The 23,295-nt window shown below is 44.6% G+C and overlaps 1 protein-coding gene across 2 annotated transcripts in view; it reads right to left on the bottom strand.

The window, feature by feature from the left end:
* Positions 1–23,295, bottom strand: part of KCNIP3 (potassium voltage-gated channel interacting protein 3) — a 240,430-nt gene that overhangs the window by 150,604 nt on the left and 66,531 nt on the right. The window contains exon 1 of one of the 2 annotated variants that reach the window (XM_082253158.1): positions 23,148–23,277. The exons of the other annotated variant lie outside the window; for it this stretch is intronic. Coding sequence (XP_082109284.1) covers positions 23,148–23,244 — 97 coding nt within the window. The 5' untranslated portion in view covers positions 23,245–23,277. Of the gene's footprint in view, positions 1–23,147; positions 23,278–23,295 lie in introns of those variants that run through there. 2 annotated transcript variants of the gene reach the window in all.

Here is a 23,295-nt window from a genome sequence, read left to right as displayed (position 1 = left end):
CTGCTTTCACTGAATTGAAGTATCTCACCAAAATTTATATAGAAGGATGTGGTCACTGGGAGGGGCTGGGGCACTGTCTATTTTCACACAGCATAGGGCACCTAAAGGCCTAAGGCCGGCCCTGGGAAGGGCCATACATGTAGTATATTATAGAGAGACAACTTGGAGCTGACTGTGTGGGGTGAGAGAGAATGTAAAATCAGAATTACTTGAATTTCTCCCCCTAATTCAACCCCACAGATACAGAAAACCTCAAAAGATGGGCCAAGTCACGCCAATGCACCACAGCAAACTATTTACACTTAACCCCTTTACCACTGCTCATGTTGCTGCTACTGCAGCAAGGTGGCAGCCCTGGGTCTGGCGACGTAGACCTACGTTTAGACACAGCGGGAGTCGGGCCAGGGGAGGAGAGGCAGTGATCACCGTCTGTCTTCCCCGATCATCGGGGAAAGACTGAGGAAATCCACCCGCTTGTGTAAACAAAGCGGGCGGATCTCCTCTGTGACAGGCAGGGACAGATCACCGGATTCAGCATAGCTGAGCCTGCGATCTGTGTCTGTCTCACACAACCCCCTCCCCCACACACGTCAGTAAGCATGAGGCACACATTTAACCCCTTGATCACCAACAGTGTTAACCCCTTTCCTGCCAGTGTCATTATTACAGTAACAGTGCATATTTATAGCACTGATTACTGTAGTAATGTCACTGGTCCCCCCAAAAGAGTAAAAAATGTCAGTTAGGGCCCGATCTGTCCGCCACAATGTCTCAGTACCGCAGAAAATCGCAAATCGCCACCATTACTAGTTAAAAAAAAAATAATAAAAATTACAAATCTTTCCCGTAGTTAGTAAACGCGATAACTTTTGTGCAAACCAATCAAAATACTCTTATTGTGATTTTTTTTTACCAAAAATATGTAACAAAACAAATTGGCCTAAAATGTTAAAAAATTTTGATTTGTAAATTTTTTTGGGGGAATGTTATATATCAGAATGTGAAAAATATTGTTTTTTTTTTTCAAAATTGTCGCTATTTTAAATTTAATTTGGGTACAGTGTCGCACGATTACGCAATTGTCCGTTAAAATAACGCAGTGCCGAATTGCAAAATATGGCCTGGTCAGGAGTGGGGTAAAATCTTCCGGTCTTAAAGTGGTTAAAAATACGCTCATTGAGAATTTTTTTGTCAGACATGTAGCTAAATACATTCTGGCCTAAATATATGACAAAAATTGAATATATTGGATATTTTTTAACAGTCAAAGTAGAAAATGTCAATTTTTCGCAACATTTTTGCTTTTTTTATTAATATCGCAAAGAAAAAAAAAAAAAAGCTCTGTTTGTGGGAAAAAAATGACGTAAATTTAGTTTGGGTACAGCATTGCATGACAGCAATTGTCAGTTAAAGCCGCGCAGTGCCAAGTTGAAAAAAGTGGCCTGGTCATTAAAGCGGAGTTCCGGGTACAGAAACCATTTTTCAACAAACATACCCCGGGACAGTCAGGGCTAGTACATTCCACAATGGCTAGCCTCTGTTCGCACTTACCTGCAAGAAGACATACTCACTTATAAAATTTCTTCCACAGCGTTGCCATCTCTGTTGTGGGCAGCTGAAGCCAGCGCGATCCTCTTCGGCGTCCTCTTCCGCGTCTTCTTGTCCCAGAATGCACCTGCACCGGCCCCTCTCGTCACTTCTGGTGCGGAGCCGCATTCCTCCACAGCTTCTGGGCATGCCCAGAAGCTGTTTAGCGGGGGAATGCGGCGTCGCCCCGGAAGTGACGAGCGGGGCTGGCGCCGTCGCATTGATTCCTGGGAGCGATGACGTTCAGCTCCCAGGAATCATCGCAAGACAGGAAGTGACGGCGGAGCCGCGGCTCAGAGGGAGGAAGTTCACTGAGGTGAGTATTTTCAATCTACAAATACAAGGTGAGTGAAAAAAAAAATGCCTAACTATCCAATTCCTTTTCAGGTGAAGGAGACCAAGCGGATGGGCACAAAAAAAAAAGGTAGTTTTTGTGCCCGGAACTCCGCTTTAAGCAGGAAAATCCTCCAGTTAACCATAAAAGTGGTTAATATTTAATATTCTTTTACACGATGACAGGGTTGACACCAGTCAATTATCACATGGATAAGAGATGATTGATATGGGGTCACTATCTGCTCTACTCAGGTGCATCTTTATTATTTTTCCACTTTATTTGTAGTCTCGTGTAAATGTATTCCCATAAGATGTTAAGTGTTAAAAATAATAGAATGTAACAGTAACCTTTTCTATACTTTATACTTATTTGGCTGTGTTCCACTTGTTAGGTATCAACAGATCAACATGGACCAGACACCATATGCGGTGCATACCTTACAACTTGTGGTCCACATTTTGCAGAAGGAGGCAAGTGTGACGAGAATACTGGATAAAGCAAGATCAACAGTGAACCTCTTCCGCAAGTCTTCCATTGCAACAAAGAAGATATTGGAGCATTGTGGTCCTACTCTTTTAAATGACTGCAGCACACGCTGGTCAAGCACATTCAACATGATTGCAAGACTTCTCAAACTGACAGAGTCGGTCGGCCAAATCACAAACATGGGATGGGACAGCTTGCTCCCTAGTGAAGGTATAAAGCTCACATCATTGCATGACCTACTGCTGCCTTTTGCAGAACATACTAAAACCCTCAAGAGGGACACCATGTCCATGTCCCTGGCTGTCACTGCTCTCTTTGATCTAATCAGCCATCTTAAGGACTTTAAACAGAACACTAGCTACCAAGACCTTGCCACAATTGGACAGAAAATGAAAGGGAGTATGAACCAGCATTTTGCTACAATTTTATATCCAACTGATGAAATATTCTCGCCACTTGCAGGATGAAATATTCTCGCCACTTGCAGCAGCTGCTTGTTTTGTCAACCCTACGGTTTGTGAAACCCTTATTTTTGAAGCAGATGAGAATATTCAGGAATTGCTTAACTACCTCAATACTGGGCACTTAAACCCCCTTCCTTCCCAGACCAATCTTCAGCTTTTAGCGCTGTTGCATTTTGAATGACAATTGCGCGGTCATGCAACACTGTACCCAAACCAAATTTGTGTCATTTTTCCCCACAAATAGAGCTTTCTTTTGGTGGTATTTGATCACCGCAAGGTTTTTTCTTTTTTGGTGCACAAATAAAAAAAGACCGAAAAGTTTGAAAAAAAAAAGTTTTTTTGTTTAGGTTATAAAATTTTGTAAATAGATACGTTTTTTCCTGCACTGATGACGCCACACTGACAGGCACTGATGAGGAGACACTGATGGGGTGGCACTGATATGCAGCACTCATGGGCACTGATAGGTAGCACTGATATGCAGCATTGGTGGGCACTGGAAGGGAACACTGATGGGCACTGATAGGCAGCACTGATGGGCACTGATAGGCAGCACTGATGGGCACTGATCGGCGGCACTGATGGGCGGCTCTGATTGGCACTGATGGGCAGCACTGATGGGCACTGATTGCCATCCCTGGTGGCCATGGTGGGCAGTGGCGTACCTAGAGCATTTGGCACCCGGGGCGGATCCTATATCTGGCGCATCCTCCCCCCCCCCCCCCAAATTTTAAAATGTAAAAACACCCACAAAAATTTGTAATGTTTTCAAGAATATTTATTGCATAAAATTCACAGCCCCCCATCACAGTACCCCTTGCAGTCTGCCCCCCCGTCTCTCTAATCACAGTTCCCCCTTTTGCACTCTCTGCCTCCCCTGCACAGTCCTACCTTCTGCATAAATAGATAGCTAATATTATTAGCAATGTGTTTTAAGCCCCGTACACACGTACCGATCGTCGGCCGAACGATCGGCTGTCTTTTGTCCAGGGCTGTCGTGTCTGTTGAAAACTGCAAAAGACTGCACACAAATTTTGTCAGCCAACAACAGCCGACTGCAGAAGTGATGTCATGTGATGGTTAACTTTCCTTGTCTTTTTTCTTTTCTGAGCATGCCCAGTCTTGCAAATCTGCTGTCTGTCGGCCGAAATCTGTACTGACTGACGCACAATCGGCCGTTCTGTTGTCGGCGTACAAAAATTTAAATGCCTGCAGGACAGATTCTGTTCGGCCGAAAATGCGCTGTCGGCTGTCGGAAGCATCATACTAACAAGCCTACAATCGGCCGACGATCGGTACGTGTGTACGGGGCTTAAGTTTGAGTAAGAGATTGGAGACTTTCTAAAGGAGATAATCAGAGACTGCAGACATGATACAGGAGATGGTCCGAGACTGCAGACATGGTACAGGAGATGGTCAGAGACTACGGACTTGATACAGGAGATGGTCAGAGACTACAGACATGATAAAAGAGATAATCAGAGACTGAGGACATGATACAGGAGATGGTCAGACACTGCAGACATGATACAGAAGATGGTCAGAGACTGAGGACATGATACAGGAGATGGTCAGAGACTGAGGACATGATACAGTAGATGGTCAGAGACTGAGGACATGATACAAGAGATAGTCAGAGACTGCAGACATGATACAAGAGATGGTCAGAGACTGCAGACATGATACAGGAAATGGTCAGAAACGGAGGACATGATACATGAGATGGTCAGAGACTGAGGACATGATGCAAGAGATGGTCAGAGACTGCAGACATGATACAGTAGATGGTCAGAGACTGCAGACAGGATACAGTAGATGGTCAGAGACTGCAGACATGATACAGGAGATGGTCAACGACTGCAGACATGATACAGTAGATGGTCAGAGACTGCAGACATGATACAGTAGATGGTCGGAGACTGCAGACATGATACAGGAGATGGTCAGAGACTGCAGACATGATACAGTAGATGGTCAGAGACTGCAGACATGATACAGTAGATGGTCAGAGACTGCAGACGTGATACAGGAGATGGTCAGAGACTGCAGACGTGATACAGTAGATGGTCAGAGACTGCAGACAGGATACAGTAGATGGTCAGAGACTGCAGACAGGATACAGTAGATGGTCAGAGACTGCAGACATGATACAGGAGATGGTCAGAGACTGCAGACATGATACAGTAGATGGTCAGAGACTGCAGACATGATACAGTAGATGATCAGAGACTGCAGACATGATACAGTAGATGGTCAGAGACTGCGGACATGACACAAGAGATGGTCAGAGACTGCGGACATGATACAGGAGATGGTCAGAGACTGCAGACATGATACAGGAGATGGTCAGAGACTGCAGATATGAAACGGGAGATGGTCAGAGACTGCAGACCTAATACAGGAGATGGTCAGAGACTGCAGACATGATAAAGGAGCTGGTCAGTGACTGCAGACATTATACAGGAGATGCTCAGAGACTGCAGACATGATACAGGAGATGGTCAGAGACTGCAGACATGATACAGGAGATGGTCAGAGACTGCAGACATGATACAGTAGATGGTCAGAGACTGCAGACATGATACAGTAGATGGTCAGAGACTGCAGACATGATACAGTAGATGGTCAGAGACTGCAGACGTGATACAGGAGATGGTCAGAGACTGCCGACGTGATACAGTAGATGGTCAGAGACTGCAGACGTGATACAGTAGATGGTCAGAGACTGCAAACGTGATACAGTAGATGGTCAGAGACTGCAGACAGGATACAGTAGATGGTCAGAGACTGCAGACATGATACAGGAGATGGTCAGAGACTGCAGACATGATACAGTAGATGGTCAGAGACTGCAGACATGATACAGTAGATGGTCAGAGACTGCGGACATGACACAAGAGATGGTCAGAGACTGCGGACATGATACAGGAGATGGTCAGAGACTGCAGACATGATACAGGAGATGGTCAGAGACTGCAGACATGAAACGGGAGATGGTCAGAGACTGCAGACCTAATACAGGAGATGGTCAGAGACAGCAGACATGATAAAGGAGCTGGTCAGTGACTGCAGACATTATACAGGAGATGCTCAGAGACTGCAGACATGATACAGGAGATGGTCAGAGACTGCAGACATGATACAGGAGATGGTCAGAGACTGCAGACATGATATAGGAGATGGTCAGAGACTGCAGACGTGATACAGTAGATGGTCAGAGACTGCAGACGTGATACAGTAGATGGTCAGAGACTGCAGACGTGATACAGGAGATGGTCAGAGACTGCATACGTGATACAGTAGATGGTCAGAGACTGCAGACGTGATACAGGAGATGGTCAGAGACTGCAGACGTGATACAGGAGATGGTCAGAGACTGCAGACATGATACAGTAGATGGCCAGAGACTGCAGACATGATACAGGTGATGGTCAGAGACTGCGGACATGACACAAGAGATGGTCAGAGACTGCGGACATGATACAGGAGATGGTCAGAGACTGCAGACGTGATACAGGAGATGGTCAGAGACTGCAGACATGATACAGTAGATGGTCAGAGACTGCAGACATGATACAGGTGATGGTCAGAGACTGCGGACATGACACAAGAGATGGTCAGAGACTGCGGACATGATACAGGAGATGGTCAGAGACTGCAGACATGATACAGGAGATGGTCAGAGACTGAAGACATGAAACGGGAGATGGTCAGAGACTGCAGACCTAATACAGGAGATGGTCAGAGACAGCAGACATGATAAAGGAGCTGGTCAGTGACTGCAGACATTATACAGGAGATGCTCAGAGACTGCAGACATGATACAGGAGATGGTCAGAGACTGCAGACATGATACAGGAGATGGTCAGAGACTGCAGACATGATACAGGAGATGGTCAGAGACTGCAGACATGATAAAGGAGCTGGTCAGTGACTGCAGACATTATACAGGAGATGCTCAGAGACTGCAGACATGATACAGGAGATGGTCAGAGACTGCAGACATGATACAGGAGATGGTCAGAGACTGCAGACATGATACAGGAGATGGTCAGAGACTGCAGACATTATACATGAGATGCTCAGAGACTGCAGACATGATACAGGAGATGCTCAGAGACTGCAGACATGATACAGGAGATGCTCAGAGACTGTAGACATGATACAGGAGATGGTCAGTGACTGCAGACATGATACAGGACATGCTCAGAGACTGCAGACATGATACAAGAGATGGTCAGAGACTGCAGACATGATACAAGAGATGGTCAGAGACTGCAGACATGATACAGGAGATGGTCAGTGACTTCAGACATGATACAGGAGATGGTCAGAGACTGCAGACATGATACAAGAGATGGTCAGAGATTGCAGACATGATACAAGAGATGGTCAGAGACTGCAGATATGATACAGGAGATGCTCAGAGACTGCAGACGTGATACAGGAGATGGTCAGAGACTGCAGACATGATACAGTAGATGGTCAGAGACTGCAGACATGATACAGGTGATGGTCAGAGACTGCGGACATGACACAAGAGATGGTCAGAGACTGCGGACATGATACAGGAGATGGTCAGAGACTGCAGACATGATACAGGAGATGGTCAGAGACTGAAGACATGAAACGGGAGATGGTCAGAGACTGCAGACCTAATACAGGAGATGGTCAGAGACAGCAGACATGATAAAGGAGCTGGTCAGTGACTGCAGACATTATACAGGAGATGCTCAGAGACTGCAGACATGATACAGGAGATGGTCAGAGACTGCAGACATGATACAGGAGATGGTCAGAGACTGCAGACATGATACAGGAGATGGTCAGAGACTGCAGACATGATAAAGGAGCTGGTCAGTGACTGCAGACATTATACAGGAGATGGTCAGAGACTGCAGACATGATACAGGAGATGGTCAGAGACTGCAGACATTATACATGAGATGCTCAGAGACTGCAGACATGATACAGGAGATGCTCAGAGACTGCAGACATGATACAGGAGATGCTCAGAGACTGTAGACATGATACAGGAGATGGTCAGTGACTGCAGACATGATACAGGACATGCTCAGAGACTGCAGACATGATACAAGAGATGGTCAGAGACTGCAGACATGATACAAGAGATGGTCAGAGACTGCAGACATGATACAGGAGATGGTCAGTGACTTCAGACATGATACAGGAGATGGTCAGAGACTGCAGACATGATACAAGAGATGGTCAGAGATTGCAGACATGATACAAGAGATGGTCAGAGACTGCAGATATGATACAGGAGATGCTCAGAGACTACAGACATGATACAGGAGGTGGTCAGTGACTGCAGACATGATACAGGAGATGCTCAAAGACTGCAGGCATGATACAGGAGATGCTCAGAGACTGCAGACATGATACAGGAGATGGTCAGTGACTGCAGACGTGATACAGGAGATGGTCAGAGACTGCAGACGTGATACAGGAGATGGTCAGAGACTGCAGACGTGATACAGGAGATGGTCAGAGACTGCAGACATGATACAGTAGATGGTCAGAGACTGCAGACATGATACAGGTGATGGTCAGAGACTGCGGACATGACACAAGAGATGGTCAGAGACTGCGGACATGATACAGGAGATGGTCAGAGACTGCAGACATGATACAGGAGATGGTCAGAGACTGCAGACATGAAAAGGGAGATGGTCAGAGACTGCAGACCTAATACAGGAGATGGTCAGAGACTGCAGACATGATAAAGGAGCTGGTCAGTGACTGCAGACATTATACAGGAGATGCTCAGAGACTGCAGACATGATACAGGAGATGGTCAGAGACTGCAGACATGATACAGGAGATGGTCAGAGACTGCAGACATGATACAGGAGATGGTGAGAGACTGCAGACATGATACAAGAGATGGTTCAGAGACTGCAGACATGATACAGGAGATGGTCAGTGACTGCAGACATACTACAGGAGATGCTCAGAGATTGAGGCCATGATAGAAGATAGAAAAGCACTAGGGGGGCCGAGAGCACAGGGGAAGCAGAGAGCCCTGGAGGAGCTGAAGGGCACGGTGGGGGGGGGGGGGACTGGAGAGAATTAAGAGGGGGTTTGGAAAGCATTGTAGGGGGGTTGGAAGGCGCAGGAGGTGGAGAGCACTGGGGGGGACAGCGAGCATAGGGGGGAGGGAGATGAAAAGCACTGTGGGGAGCTGAAGAGCATCGGGGGGGGGGGGGGTAAAGAACAGGGGGGGGGCTAGCAAAAGAAGTTGTATAGGAGGGGGATGGGGCAGCTGCATATAGATTGATCTTTCTCTATTCTTCCTGCAGGAGGGAGAGGAGGAGAATCAGTTATTGAGCAGCTGCAGGAAGAATAGGGAAAGATGAAATCCTCCGTATGCAGCTTTCCCATCCCCCTCCTATCCAGCACACACACTTAGGCAATGGGCACGCACTCACCTTCTTCCAGCTGAGGCTCCGCCCCCTTCTTCCCGCCAAGGCTCCGCTCCCTTATCCCCACTGCGGCTCCGCCCCCTTATTCCCGCCGCGGCTCTGCCACCCGCTAGCAGCACGGACTGAAGGAGCTGCCACTGCAGCTGCCTTCACATTGCGATACGGGATCTGTCAGAATGCGCCGGCTGACACCCCCCAGTGCGTGGCACCCGGGGCGGGCCGCCCCCCCTCCCCCCCATTGGTAGGCCACTGATGGTGGGCATCACTGGTGGTCATGGGTGGGCATCCCTGGTGGCTCTAGTGGCACCCCCCCCCCCCCCAGGGCTGCCCTGGTAATCAATGTTCTGATCTGTTCATGTTCTGACAGGATCTGTGTGAGGAGAAGAAGAGATCAAAGCCGTTACAACGGCTGTATTTACATTACATGACAGCTGGGGTTACGGCACACCATAGTAGCCAGTACTGATATCAGACAGAGTGTCCGCAACCCACCGGGTCAACAAACCCGACGCCGGTAGCATACCTATCGCAGGGCGTATACAACATAAGCTGTCAGCAGCACACAACCACCTAAACCTTTTACTTTAGACCTGCTGTCTATGCCAGCTTCTTAAGCTTTTGCAGCTTTTCAGCTTCACAGGTGACCTCTCTAGAGGCCAACTGAATAGAGCAAGGGTCATGTTGTCACAAAGTGCTTTCCTTAAAATGAATCGAAACAAATAGAATTTTCTTTATTCTCCAGGTATTTCTATTTCTAACATAAGAAGCATACCTAATACTTGTGGGTTGTGCTTATTGCGATAGGAAGAATCAATAGTTCAACAACAGTTTTGATTATCAATTAAATTCATAGGATAAATGCACAGGCTGCAAATACCATTAGTATGTGGAACAATAACAACCACCACTTTTTATTAACTCTCTCTTAGCATTGACAAATTTGACAATACAGGTAGATATCACACTAATGAAAAAGAAAAATAGATCAGTAACGGTCAAAAAGGCAGCCTTATGTTGGGGTCCTGCCTCAGAAGTCTTTAGTGTAATAAATTACCTCTATTCTCATTACAAATGCTGAGAGAAGAAGGAGAGAGGGGTTGATAACAAGTGGTCACTGTTATAATCCACACACTAATGCCATTATTGTAGACTATACACATTTTCTTTGAATGTATCTGAGAATTAGAACTGTTGAAAAATTAAAATGACAGTAAACTGATTCTTATTGTAGAAATAGGCATTATCCTCCTCAAGTATTGGTTGGTTTATTATGCTGTGCCAGACTGGCAGTGGCAGTGCCTGTGCAGTATGCTGTCTGTGTATGCTGTATTGTACATGTATAGCTGTGGCCAAAAGCTTTGAGAATGACACCAGTATAAATTTTCACAAAGTCTGCGGCTTCATTATTTTTAGATGTTTTTTTCAGATGTTACTATGGTATACTGAAGTACAATTACAAGCATTTCATAGATTTCAAAGGCTTTTATTGACAATGACATTAAGGGGTAACTCCACTTTCGTGGGGAAAAAATAGCAAATAAAGAAAAAACAATATATCGTATACAATTGTGACCCAAATCATATTGTAATTGAATGTTATTAAAAAATACTTTTCCTTTTCAATCTGCAGCTGTTGTAATTTTCTGAAAATGCAATGCAATATGACTTCCTGGAGCTGTTCTGTACACAGAATGTATACTGACCACACCCCAGAAACATCATTTCCTGCTTCTGTGATTGGCTCACCAATATTCCCATATATACACATATATATATATATATATACATAAAAAGTGCAGTAAAACTGCAGGAAAGGGCACTGGGGGGCAAACCAATGTGATTTTTTTTATTTTGAATGGTATCAGTGTGTTTGGTGCGTTTTTACATTTGAATTTGCCGCCGGTTCCACCCCCCTGCGAACGTCAAGTCGCAGGAGACGAAAGCCGGGGCACGGAGACAATCGGGAGGAAGATCCGCCGCGAGACACCGCCGAGACACATCGCTGGACCCCCAGTGCCCTTTCCTGCAGTTTTACTGTACTTTTTATGTAAATATATATATATGTATATATACATATATGTGTATATATATATATATATATATATATATATGTATATATACATATATGTGTATATATATATGTATATATACATATATTATATATATATGTATATATATGTATATATATATATATATATATATATATATATAATAATAATTGTATACAGTTGGTTTGGGCTGCTCATTCACAAGAATTACATGCAAAATAATGGTACCGCTTTCAGCACCTAAAATCCAAAAGAATCCTACCACCAGGGAGGTTAAGACCTCTGCAATTCGCCCTGGCATGTTGTCATTGTCAATCAACTTCTGAACCACATCCTGACTGATGGTACTGGCAGTGGTAGCCCATTCTTCCATAATCAATGCTTGAAATTTGTCAGAATTTGTGGGGTTTTCACTTATCTACCACTTGAGGATTGAACACAAGTTCTCAATGGGATTAAAGTCAGAGGAGTTTCTGGCCACGGACCCAAATTGTCCATGTTTTGTTGCCCAAGCCACTTAGTTATCATTTTTGCCTTATGGCAAGGTGCTCCATGCTGGAAAGGCATTGTTCATCACCAAGCTGTTCTTGGATGGTTAAGAGAAGTTTTTCTCGGAGGATGTTTTTGTATCATTCTTTACTCATGGCTGTGTTCTTAGGCAAAATTGTGAGTGAGCCCACTCCCTTGGCGGAGAAGAAACCCCACACATGAATGGTCTGAGCAGGGCCGTCTTTATTCTTGATTGGACCCTGGGCAAAAATTTTCTTGGGCCCTCTTGAATCCACTTATCAACTATTTGGGGGCTCAAGGGGCAGCTGCTTTGGGCCCCACAACAATGACTAGACCCGGGGCAGCTGCCCCTTTTGCCCTGTGTTAAAGACAGCCCTGGGTCTGAGGATGCTTTACTGTTGGCATGACACATATAGTGAGCTCATGCTCACCTTTTCTTCTCTGGACAAGGTTTTTTCTGGATGCTCCAAACAATCAATCAGAGAAAATGACTTTACTCCAGTCATAAGCAGTCCAATCCCTGTACAATTTGCAGAATATCAGTCTGTCCCTGATGTTTTTCCTGGCGTGAGATAGTGGCCTCTTTGCTGCCCTTCTTGATACCAGGCCAAGCTGCTGAAATGTTTTTTTCGTTCTGTTTCTTGAACTCTTAAAGCTAATGTAAATGTGCACTGCATGGTGCATCACCCCGATCACGCAAAGAGTTTTTATTTTTTTGTATTTTTTTTTTTAATTTTTACATTACCCTTTTGTCCAAAACGCAATAGTCTTGACAAAACGTTTTTGCCTAAACAAAGAATATAACGACTAAATCTGTGTCTGTAGTGCATGTTCAAACCTCAATTCCATAAATAATAACATACTCGATTTTTCACTCCAGCAGTAGTATATAATAAATTGGAAACTGTAGAGAAATGCTTAAATAACGCATTACAATTTAACTACACCCATTTGATTTTAGATGACAAAAATGTGTTTTAGTAGACTAAAATTATTTTTGTTGACTAAAATGTAGGGCGTGTTAGTCTACTAAAATGTACTGGAGATTTAGTCAACTAAATTCGACTAAAACACTTGCAGAAGACTAAAATGGGACTAAATTAAAATGCCATTTTAGTCCTAAGACTAAAACTAAATCGAAATTTGCTGTCAAAATCAACACTGCGCTGTGCAAAACCACTGCACAGAGCAGGTAAGTATAACATGTTTCTTATTTCAAATAAAAACAAAAAAAAAACCAAGACTTTAATATCACTTTAAATATAACACACGCTACCACCTAGTGTCAGATCTAGTAATTACAGTCAAATTTATTTGAATGTGGTTGTTGCATCTAAGCCTGTACAAATAGCATGTTAACACATATACTTTAGGTACTACTGATGCTGAAACAATTAAGGCCAATGCCTCTAAATTAATAAAAGAGATTGCTGCTTTTAATAATTTATGACTTTTTTATTTTGCAATATTCGGACCGAATTCACAAATCTTTTTCTTGTGAAAAAAACAAACAAACAAAACATAGTTATTAGGGTTACTATCACTATATTGTTTACAAAAATATTTAATAAATGCTGCTCCCCCAGCCCCAAAAATACCAGACTACCAAACCAAGAATAAGACTGATTTTTATATGGGTGGGAGGTGTTTCGGGGCTTTTGGGCTACCTGTGTATGCTGATATAAGCCTTTCAGGCATGCAGGACTAGTGGTAAATTACACTATGTTGGGCCTGGGCTGTTTTCGGTTCATACCACATCTGCCCCCCCCAGTTTATTAGAATCATGCATGCTTAAAAAAAGAGATTGATAATCGCAGCGCTTGCTTTAAAAAATAGTGAATATAAATGTGAAAACACATATAAAGTACTAACAGCACTTGTTACAAGCAAACAATACAATGAATATAGGTGTGCTAAAAACACAAATAAAGTGCCAACAGTGCTAAATAAAAAATGCTAAGATTGCGTGTATCAATTCTTGTAGCTTATATATGTAATTTTGGAATTATTGCAATCTTAGCACTTTTTATTTAGCACTGTTAGCACTTTATATGTGTTTTTAGCACACCTATATTCATTGTATTGTTTGTAACAAGTGCTGTTAGTACTTTATATGTGTTTCACTTTTATATTCACTATTTTTAAAGGAAGCTCTGCGATTATTAATCTCTTTTTTTAGGCTATTTCCCCATTGGGTAAACAGCAGCTGCTCATTTTTCATTATATATATTGACCTAGCGTGGGTTTTTTAACCACTAGACGACCGCCCGCCGCAGATTTACTGCGGCAGGCAGCCACTCCTGGGCGAACCGACGTAGCTCTACGTCGGTCGTGCGCTCGTCAGCGGGGAAGACGGCGCATGTGTCAGGGGGCTCTGATTGCCGCCTGACACCGGCGATCGTTCCCCACTGAAAGAGGACGGTCGGCTGTTGTAAACACAGCCGTCCGTCCTTCTCCCTGGGATGATCCCAGAGACCATGTGATCCTGCTATATAGGATCGCATGTCTCTATGGTCATTTCAAAAGCCCCGCACCCCACAGTTAGAATCACTCCCCTAGGCTTATATTTAACCCCTTGATCACCAACAGTATTAACCCCTTCCCTGCCAATGGCATTATTACAGTAACAGTGCATATTTTTAGCACTGATTACTGTAGTAATGTCACTGGTACCCCCAAAAGTGTCAAAAATGTCAGTTAAGCCCCGTACACACGTACCGATCGTCGGCATACAAACGTTCGTCTTTTCTCCCCGGGATGTCGGTGTCTGTTGAAAAGTGCAAAGACTGCCTAAGAATTTTGTCCGCCGACTACAGCCGACTGCAGAAGTGATGTCATGTAATGGTTAACTTTCCCTGTGTTTTTTCTTTTCTGAGCATGCCCAGTCTTGCAAATCTGCGGTCTGTCGGCAGAATTCTGTACTGACTGGCGAACAATCGTCCGTTCTGGTCTCGGCATACAAAAATTTAAATGCTTGCAAGAAAGACTCTTGTCCGCAGAATGTGCGCAGACAGCTGTCGGAGGCACCATACTAACAAGCGTACAATCGACAGATCTTTCGTCCGCCGACGTTTGTATGCCGACGATCGGTACGTGTGTACGGGCCTTCAGGGGTCTGATCTGTCCCCTGCAATGTTGCAGTCCCACAAGAAATCACAGATCTCCGCCATTACTGGTAAAAAAAAAAAAAAAAACAATAAAAAATGACATAAATCTTTCCCGTAGTTAGTAGACGCAATAACTTTTGCGCAAACCAATCAAAATACGCTTAGTGCGATTTTTTTTTACCAAAAATATGTAGCAGAAAACAAATTGGCCTAAAATGGTAAAAAAAATTTGATTTTTACATTTTTCTTTTTGGGAATGTCATATAGCAGAATGTGAAAAATATTGGTTTTTCTTTTTCAAAATTGGTGCTCTTTCTTTGTTTATAGCACAAAAAATAAAAATCGCACAGGTGATCAAATACTACCAAAAGAAAGCTCTGTTTGTGGGGAAAAAAGGACATACATATTGTTTGGGTACAGCGTCGCAGGACCGCGTAATTGTCCGTTAAAGTAACGTAGTGCCGAATCGCAAAATGGGGCCTGGTCAGGAAGGGGGTAAAATCTTCCGGGGCTGAAGTGGTTAAAGTTGTGCTAAACACTCAGCAATTTGTTTTACTTAATGCACTGTTATTAAGTAGTAATACATGCCCTAGTACATCTTAATACCCAAATACATTTTTCCCATGCTCACCAGTGGCTCCAGGTCACAGAGCAACGCGTCCCCAAAATTGCCGGTAGGGGAGTGCGCGACCATGCACTGTTTAGAAGGGACAGTGAAGGAGGAGGGAGGAATGGGAGAAGCGGAGAGGCTTGCCACCAGAACTATTCTTTTGTATAGACATAGGGAGACTCCTCCACAGCGCCAGCCGAGAACATGCACAAAGCACAAAGGTGGCTCCAAGGGACCCTGTAGGCCGCGCAGGGGTGTCAAACTGGTGGCCCTCCAGCTGTTGCGGAACTACAAGTCCCATGAGGCATTGCAAGGTTGACAGTTACAAGCATGACTCCCACAGGCAGAGGCATGATGGGACTTGTAGTTCTGCAACACCTGGAGGGCCGCCAGTTTGACTTCCTTGCGGGGGACAGAGCCACCTGAGAATGGCAAGAAGAAAATTGGCCAATTACAGAGTTATATATAACAACCATGGGCTTTCATGAAAAGCAGACATAAAAACAGAGTAAATGCTAAGGTCTGCAACACTATATGCTTTTTGAAGGGTTTAATAACACTTTAAGTTAAAAATCATACGTAGGTATTTACTCCCACTTTTACCCACACTACCTGGTTCCCCTTCTACTCTGTCATGTCTGCCCTGCAATCAATTCATTTCATTCCTAGCTCTAGGCTTGCCTATACTGTCACTGTAAAAGGATATGTAAGATGTGTGATTTATGACATAATCTGCCAGATCCTGTTCTATTAGTGCAGGGATGTGTCAGTCACTGTTTTTAGTGTAAGAAATGTTGTCAGTCACAGTTCTGACATCCTCCTGTGCCATGAATGACCAATAAGAAAAGTAACATGCATCATCTCTGCTGCATCCTGTAGGCCAGCCAACCCCTGTAGCTAATGTCCATACACAAATGATGTAGGAACTGGTCAGAGGAACAAATGCCTCATTATATTGTGCACTCCACAGCAAGTAATAATAACAATACATGGTGAGAATGGCAATTTAAATCCTGTAGATGGTAAATCAAATGGTACAGCTGGCTGCTACTGAAACACTAGGGAAATTCCATGCTTCAATCCTCTAAGGATTCAAACAGTGTACTGATGGTTCTACAGTATCTCACAAAAGTGAGTACACCCCTCACATTTTTGTAAATATTTTATTATATCTTTTCATGTGACAACACTGAAGAAATGACACGTTGCTACAATGTAAAGTAGTGAGTGTACAGCTTGTATAACAGTGTACATTTGCTGTCCCCTCAAAATAACTCAACAGCCATTAATGTCTAAAATGCTGGCAACAAAAGTGAGTACACCCCTAAATGAAAATGTCCAAATTGGACTCAAAGTGTCAATAGTTTGTGTGGCCATTCTTATTTTCCAGCACTGCCTTAACCCTCTTGGGCATGGAGTTCATCAGAGCTTCACAAGTTGCCACTGGAGTCCTCTTCCATCCCTTCATGATGACATCACGGAGCTGGTGGATGTTAGAGACCTTGAGCTCCTCCACCTTCCGTTTGAGGATGCCCCACGGATGCTCAATAGGGTTTAGGTCTGGAGAAATGCTTGGCCAGTCCAACACCTTTACCCTCAGCTTCTTTAGCAAGGCAGTGGTCATCTTGGAGGTGTGTTTGGGGTGGTTATGTTGGAATACTGCTCTGAAGGAAGGGGATCATGCTTCAGTATGTCACAGTACATGTTGGCATTCAAGGTTTCCTCAATGAACTGTAGCTCCCCAGTGCTGGCAGCACTCATGCAGCCCCAGACCATGACACTCCCACCACCATGACTCTGGGCAAGACACACTTGTCTTTGTACTCCTCACCTGGTTGCTGCCACACATGCTTGACACCATCTGAACCAAATACGTTTATCTTGGTCTCATTAGACCACAGGACATGATTCCGGTAATTCATGTCCTTAGTCTGCTTGTCTTCAGCAAACTGTTTGCGGGCTTTCTTAAGCATCATATTTAGAAGAGGCTTCCTTCTGCGATGACATCCATGCAGACCAATTTAAAGGGGTGTGCGGCGTATGGTCTGAGTACTGACAGGCTGACCCCCCCCACCTCTGCAGCAATGCTGGCAGCACTCATACATCTATTTCCCAAAGACAACCTCTGGATATGATGCTGAGCACGTGCACTCAATTTCTTTGGTAGTCCATGGCAAGGCCTGTTCTGAGTGGAACCTGTCCTGTTGAAACACTGTATGGTCTTGGCTACCGTGCTGCAGCTCAGTTTCAGGGTCTTGGCAATCTTATAGCCTAGGCCAGTGATGGCTAACCTTGGCACCCTGCACTGCAGAGTGCATGAGCATCATGGGAAATATAGTTTTATTTTCACATCCTCAGAGAATACTTTTTTCATGAGGTGCCATATTGATCTTCCAGTGACCAGTATGAGAGAGTGAGAGCGATAACACCAAATTTAACACACCTGCTACCCATTTACACCTGAGACCTTGTAACACTAATGAGCCACATGACACCGGGGAGGGAAAATGGCTAGGTGGGCCCAATTTGGACATTTTCACTTAGGGGTGTACTCACTTTTGTTGCCAGCGGTTTAGACATTAATGGCTGTGTGTTGAGTTATTTTGAGGGGACAGCAAATTTACACTGGTATACAAGCTGTACACTCACTACTTTACATTGTATTAAAGTGTAATTTCTTCAGTGTTGTCACATAGATATAATAAAATATTTACAAAAATGTGAGGGGTGTACTCACTTTTGTGAGATACTGTATCTTGATTGCAGCAAACATCTTTATGGTTCACCAGTTGCCTCCCACCCTTGCTAAGTTCCGAATCTCAAAAATGTAATATACTGCAGTTTACCAAACATTAGATGTGGCAGCTACACAGAGGCGTAACTAGAACCTTCAGGGCCCCGATGCAAGGAACCATGAAGGGCCCCCCAGACCCCTGGCCGGGGCCCTTCCCTTCAAGCCCGGGGCTCTTCCCACTAATCCTGGGGCTCTTTAATCTCATTGCATGGCCTTTTATTATGGTCCCGCATCAGGATCCTTTCACAAGTTCTGCAATGGGCCCCCTTCCTGCAATCTTGGGGCCTCCCCACAGTGGTGAAATGCCAGGGCCCGGTCGCAAGTGTGACCTTTGAGATCCTAGAAGTTCACCCACTGGTTTGCTACCGGGCCCCCTGGAGCATGGGGCCCGGTAGCGATTGCAACCCCTGCAACCCCTGTAGTTACGCCCCTGCAGCTACATTCGTTTTCTTTTTTTTCCCGTCTGTTTTCATCTGGTAATCTGGCCAGTAACACATCTCCTCTATTACAGTGCACCACTCTGGATGAAGGAGCACAGGGGCACCTTTGAACGGCAGTATTGTTAGTCTCAGGGGCGGGAGTGTTACACTATATTACTAAAAGTATTGGGTGGCCTGCCATTACACGCACATGAACTTTAATGTTATCCCAGTCTTAGTACATAGGGTTTAATATTGAGTTGGCCCACCCTTTGCAGCTATAACAGCTTCAACTCTTCTAGAAAGGCTGGCCACAAGGTTTAGGAGTGTGTCTATGGGAATGTTTGACCATTCTTCCAGAAGCGCATTTGTGAGGTCAGGCACTGATGTTGGAGAGAAGGCCTGTCTCGGAGTCTCGGCTCTAATTCATTCCAAAGGTGTTTTGTCAGGTTGAGGTCAGGACTCCTGAACCCCAAATTCGCTCATCCATGTCTTTGTGGATCTTGCTTTGTGTACTGGTCCAAATCAATTGGTGAAGGGGGGATTATAGTGTGGGGTTGTTTTTCAGGGGTGGGCTTGGCCCCTTAGTTCCAGTGAAGAGAACTCTTAAGGTGTCAGCAGACCAGTGGTGTATTTTGTTTTTGTGCTGCCCTAGGCAAGACTAAAATTGGGCGCCCCCCCCTCCCCCTCCTATGTAAAATTGTCCCACTCATTTTTTAACGGATGTGACTCCCTCAAAAATTTAAGGACTACAAGTCCCAGCATGAACCCCTGAGATCTCACAAGGGGGTGGGAGAGAGAGGCGGTGGATGATGGGGGATGGGAGAGAGAGGGGATGGGTGATTAGAAGGGAGACAGGGAGGGGTGGATGAGAGAGACAAAGCGAGAGAGAGCGGAGAGAGAGAGGGATGGGAGAGAGAGAGGGGGTGAGAAAAAGAGGAGGGGGGGGGGGTGAGAGGCAGCTCTAGCAACCAGTGGCCAATAGAGTCTTAGGTGGAGGAAGGGGGTGACTTTTTTGCTGCCCCTCAGCAAAGTGCTGCCCTAGGCCTGGGCCTTGTCTGCCTAGGCCAAAATACAGCACTGCAGCAGACCAAGACATTTTGGACAATTGTGGGAACTGTTTGGGGATGGCCCCTTCCTGTTCCAAAATGACTGCTCACCAGTGCACAAAGCAAGGTCCATAAAAACATGGATGAGGGAGTTTGAGGTGGAGGAACTTGACTTGCCTGCACAGTGTCCTGACCTTCAATCTGATAGAACACCTTTGGGATGAATTAGAGCAGAGACTGTGAGCCAGGCCTTCTCGTCCACATCAGTGCCTGACTTCACAAATGCGCTTCTGGAATAATGGTCAAACATTCCCATAGACACACTCCTAAACCTTGTGGCCAGCCTTTCTAGAAGAGTTGAAGCTGTTATAGCTGCAAAGGGTGGGCAAACTCAATATTGAACCCTACGGGCTAAGACTGGGATGCCAATAAAGATCATGTCTGTGTAAAGACAGGCGTCCCAATACTTTTGGTAATATAGTGTAGATGGTGGAGCAGCAGATTTTGATGGACTGACAAACTTAAATAAAAACTCCAGATCATACTCTTTAAAGTGGTTGTTCATTCTGGGAGAAAAAGTACTGTAGCTGCTGACTTTTAATAAAAGGACTCTTACCTGTCCAGAGATCCAGCGATGTCCTCACCCTGGCTTGTTCTTCACTAGCCTTCAGATTTCTTGGCACTGGCATTATAATAGTGGCCAGCTGGCTATGCTGAATCTTGGCATTACAGCCAGCTGCCCACTGCACATGTGCGAGCTGCGCCACGCTTTGTGAATGGTCCCACAGTCTTCTATGAAACGTGACATGTCCCAGAAGACTGCGTGGGAGGAGGGGGATAGGAGAACTTCTGTTCAAATCACCTAAAAAGTGGGAGTGGGTACCTGTGAAAACGAGGTACCCGTCACCACCCCCAAAAATGACATGCAAAATATGGGAGAAGAGGAGTGCAGGAGAACTTACCGCAGAACTTTCCCTTTTGGGTAAAGTACCGCTTTAAGTAGTTACAGCAACAGTTTTTTTTCCTTTTGGGATAAACATTTTACTTAAATAAATACAAGCTGATCATTGTAATGACCCCTGTCATTAGTAAGAGGTTTGTCTCAAAACTCTAACTGCTACATCTGCAGGACAACTGATGAAAAATAACAGACTTACTGGCTCGATCACCATGTGAGAATAAAGGAAAGAAAGCCTAAAAGACAAAACTGATGCAACCGTCCCGTCTAAGAATTGGTATAATAAATGTTTGCTTTTGGGTTTATTACCACTTTCAGTCTGACTTTTCTGATCTGCATGCTTTTTCTAGGACAGTGATTGAGAAAGTATTGAAGCCAGCGACAGTCAAGTAAGTAGCATTTTAAGAAGGTAAGTGATTGAAGCCTTTATAGGTCAGGACAGGTTTCATTAACCACTTGCTGACCAGCCGGCGTCGATATACAGCGGCAGGTGCCAGCAAATCACCGTACCTGTACAGCGGTCCGTGGGAGCGATTCACGGGGCCAGTGGCCACGATTGCTGCCAGGCACCCGCAATAGCTCCCCCTGGAGAGAGAATGGCGGTCTGATGTTGTAAACACAGCAGACCGTTGTCCTCTCAGGAATCAATACAGAGCTCCTGTGTTCCTCCTATATAGGAACACAGGTCTCTATGTTGATTCCATAAGCCCACCCCCCTCACAGTTAGAAAACACCCCCTCGACTCACATTTAACCCTTTGATCGCCCCTGGGTTAACCCCTTTCCAGCCAGTGTCTTTATTACAGTAACAGTGCATATTTTTAGCACTGATTACTGTAGTAATGTCACTGGTTCCCCCAAAAAGTGTCAAAAATGTCAGTTAGGGGTCCGATCTGTCCGCAGCAATGTCGCAGTCCCACTAAAAGTCACTGATCGCCGCCATTACTGTTAAAAACAAACAAATAAATAAAAAGGATGTAAATCTTTTCCCTAGTTTGTAGACGCAATAACTATTTCACTATTCACTGTAAGAGCGGTAAGGATGTGGAATTCTCTTCCACAAGCAGTGGTATCAGCGGGGAGCATTGATAGTTTCAAAAAACTATTGGATGGACACCTTAAAGACCACAACATACAGGGGTATACAATGTACGGTTAAAAGCAAACACACACACACATCATAGGTTGAACTGGATGGACTGATGTCTTTTTTCAACCTCACTAACTATGTAACTATGTAACTATATTGCGCAAACCAATCAAAATACGCTTATTGGATTTTTTTTTTACTAATAATTTACCGTATATACTCGAGTATAAGCCGAGTCTTTCAGCATGTTTTTTTTATGCTGAAAAAGCCCCCCTTGGCTTATACTCGTTTGTGTATATACTTTTACGTGTTGGTGCCGGGTGGGCACCATTTTTTATATGTAAGGTGCCTCACCGACAGGTGAGACTCCTCCGCAGCCCCTGCATTTCCTCATGCAGTGCTGCGGGCATGGTACAGGACATTCTCCTGTACCATGCCCGCAGCACTGCATCTCCTGTACCATGCCTGTACCATCTGTGCCATCTCCTGGACCATCACCTGTGCCATGCCTGTACCATCTCCTGTGCCATACCCATACCATCTCCTGTGCCATGCCTGTACCATCTCCTGTGCCATACCTGTACCATCTTCTGTACCATGCCCACAGCCCTGCATCTCCTGTACAATGCCCACAGCCCCGCATCTCCTGTACCATGCCCACAGCCCCTGTTTTGTGTCTCATGGTGGTCCAGTTGGGTCCAGTAGCTGCTGCATTTCCAACCCTAGGCTTATACTCGAGTCAATAGATTTTCCCACTTTTTTGTGGTAAAATTCGGTGCCTCGGCTTATATTCGGGTCGGCTTATACTCGAGTATATACAGTACCTAAAAGGATGAATAAAACTTTGATTTTTACATTTTTTTTATTGGGAATGTTATATAGCAGAAAGTGAAAAATGTATTATTTTTTTTTCAAAATTGTCGCTATTTTTTTGTGTATATCTGAAAACATAAAAATCGCAGAGATGATCAAATACCACCAAAAGAGAAAAGAAAGGACCTCAATTTTATTTGGGTACAGCATCGCACGACCACGCAATTTTCAGTTAAATTAATGCAGTGCTGAATCGCAAAAAATGGCCTGGTCATTAAGGGAGTAAAATCTTCCGGTCCAGAAGTGGTTAAACCAGTAAATTCATCTCATGTCTAAGGGTCCCTTTTAGTACTTAGTATGTGTAAGCTCTGATATATCCTGGCAGCAGATATACACAAATATACTCGTAATAGAAATACAGAATTGTCACCTGCTGTCTGATGTCTGTCCTGGGTTGTCCTCTGTAGAAGGCTCATCATTCTCTTCTGATTTCTGTGCACTTTCATGAGGCTCATGCTTGCCCCCATCAGTTCCTGCAACTCTGCTTAGTATGATCTCTATGTAGAAGCCACTTTCTG

Source organism: Pelophylax lessonae (genome assembly GCF_965119305.1).
Source record: "Pelophylax lessonae genome assembly, chromosome: 4".
Classification (NCBI taxonomy): domain Eukaryota; kingdom Metazoa; phylum Chordata; class Amphibia; order Anura; family Ranidae; genus Pelophylax; species Pelophylax lessonae.
This window is presented reverse-complemented; position numbering and strand designations above follow the sequence as displayed.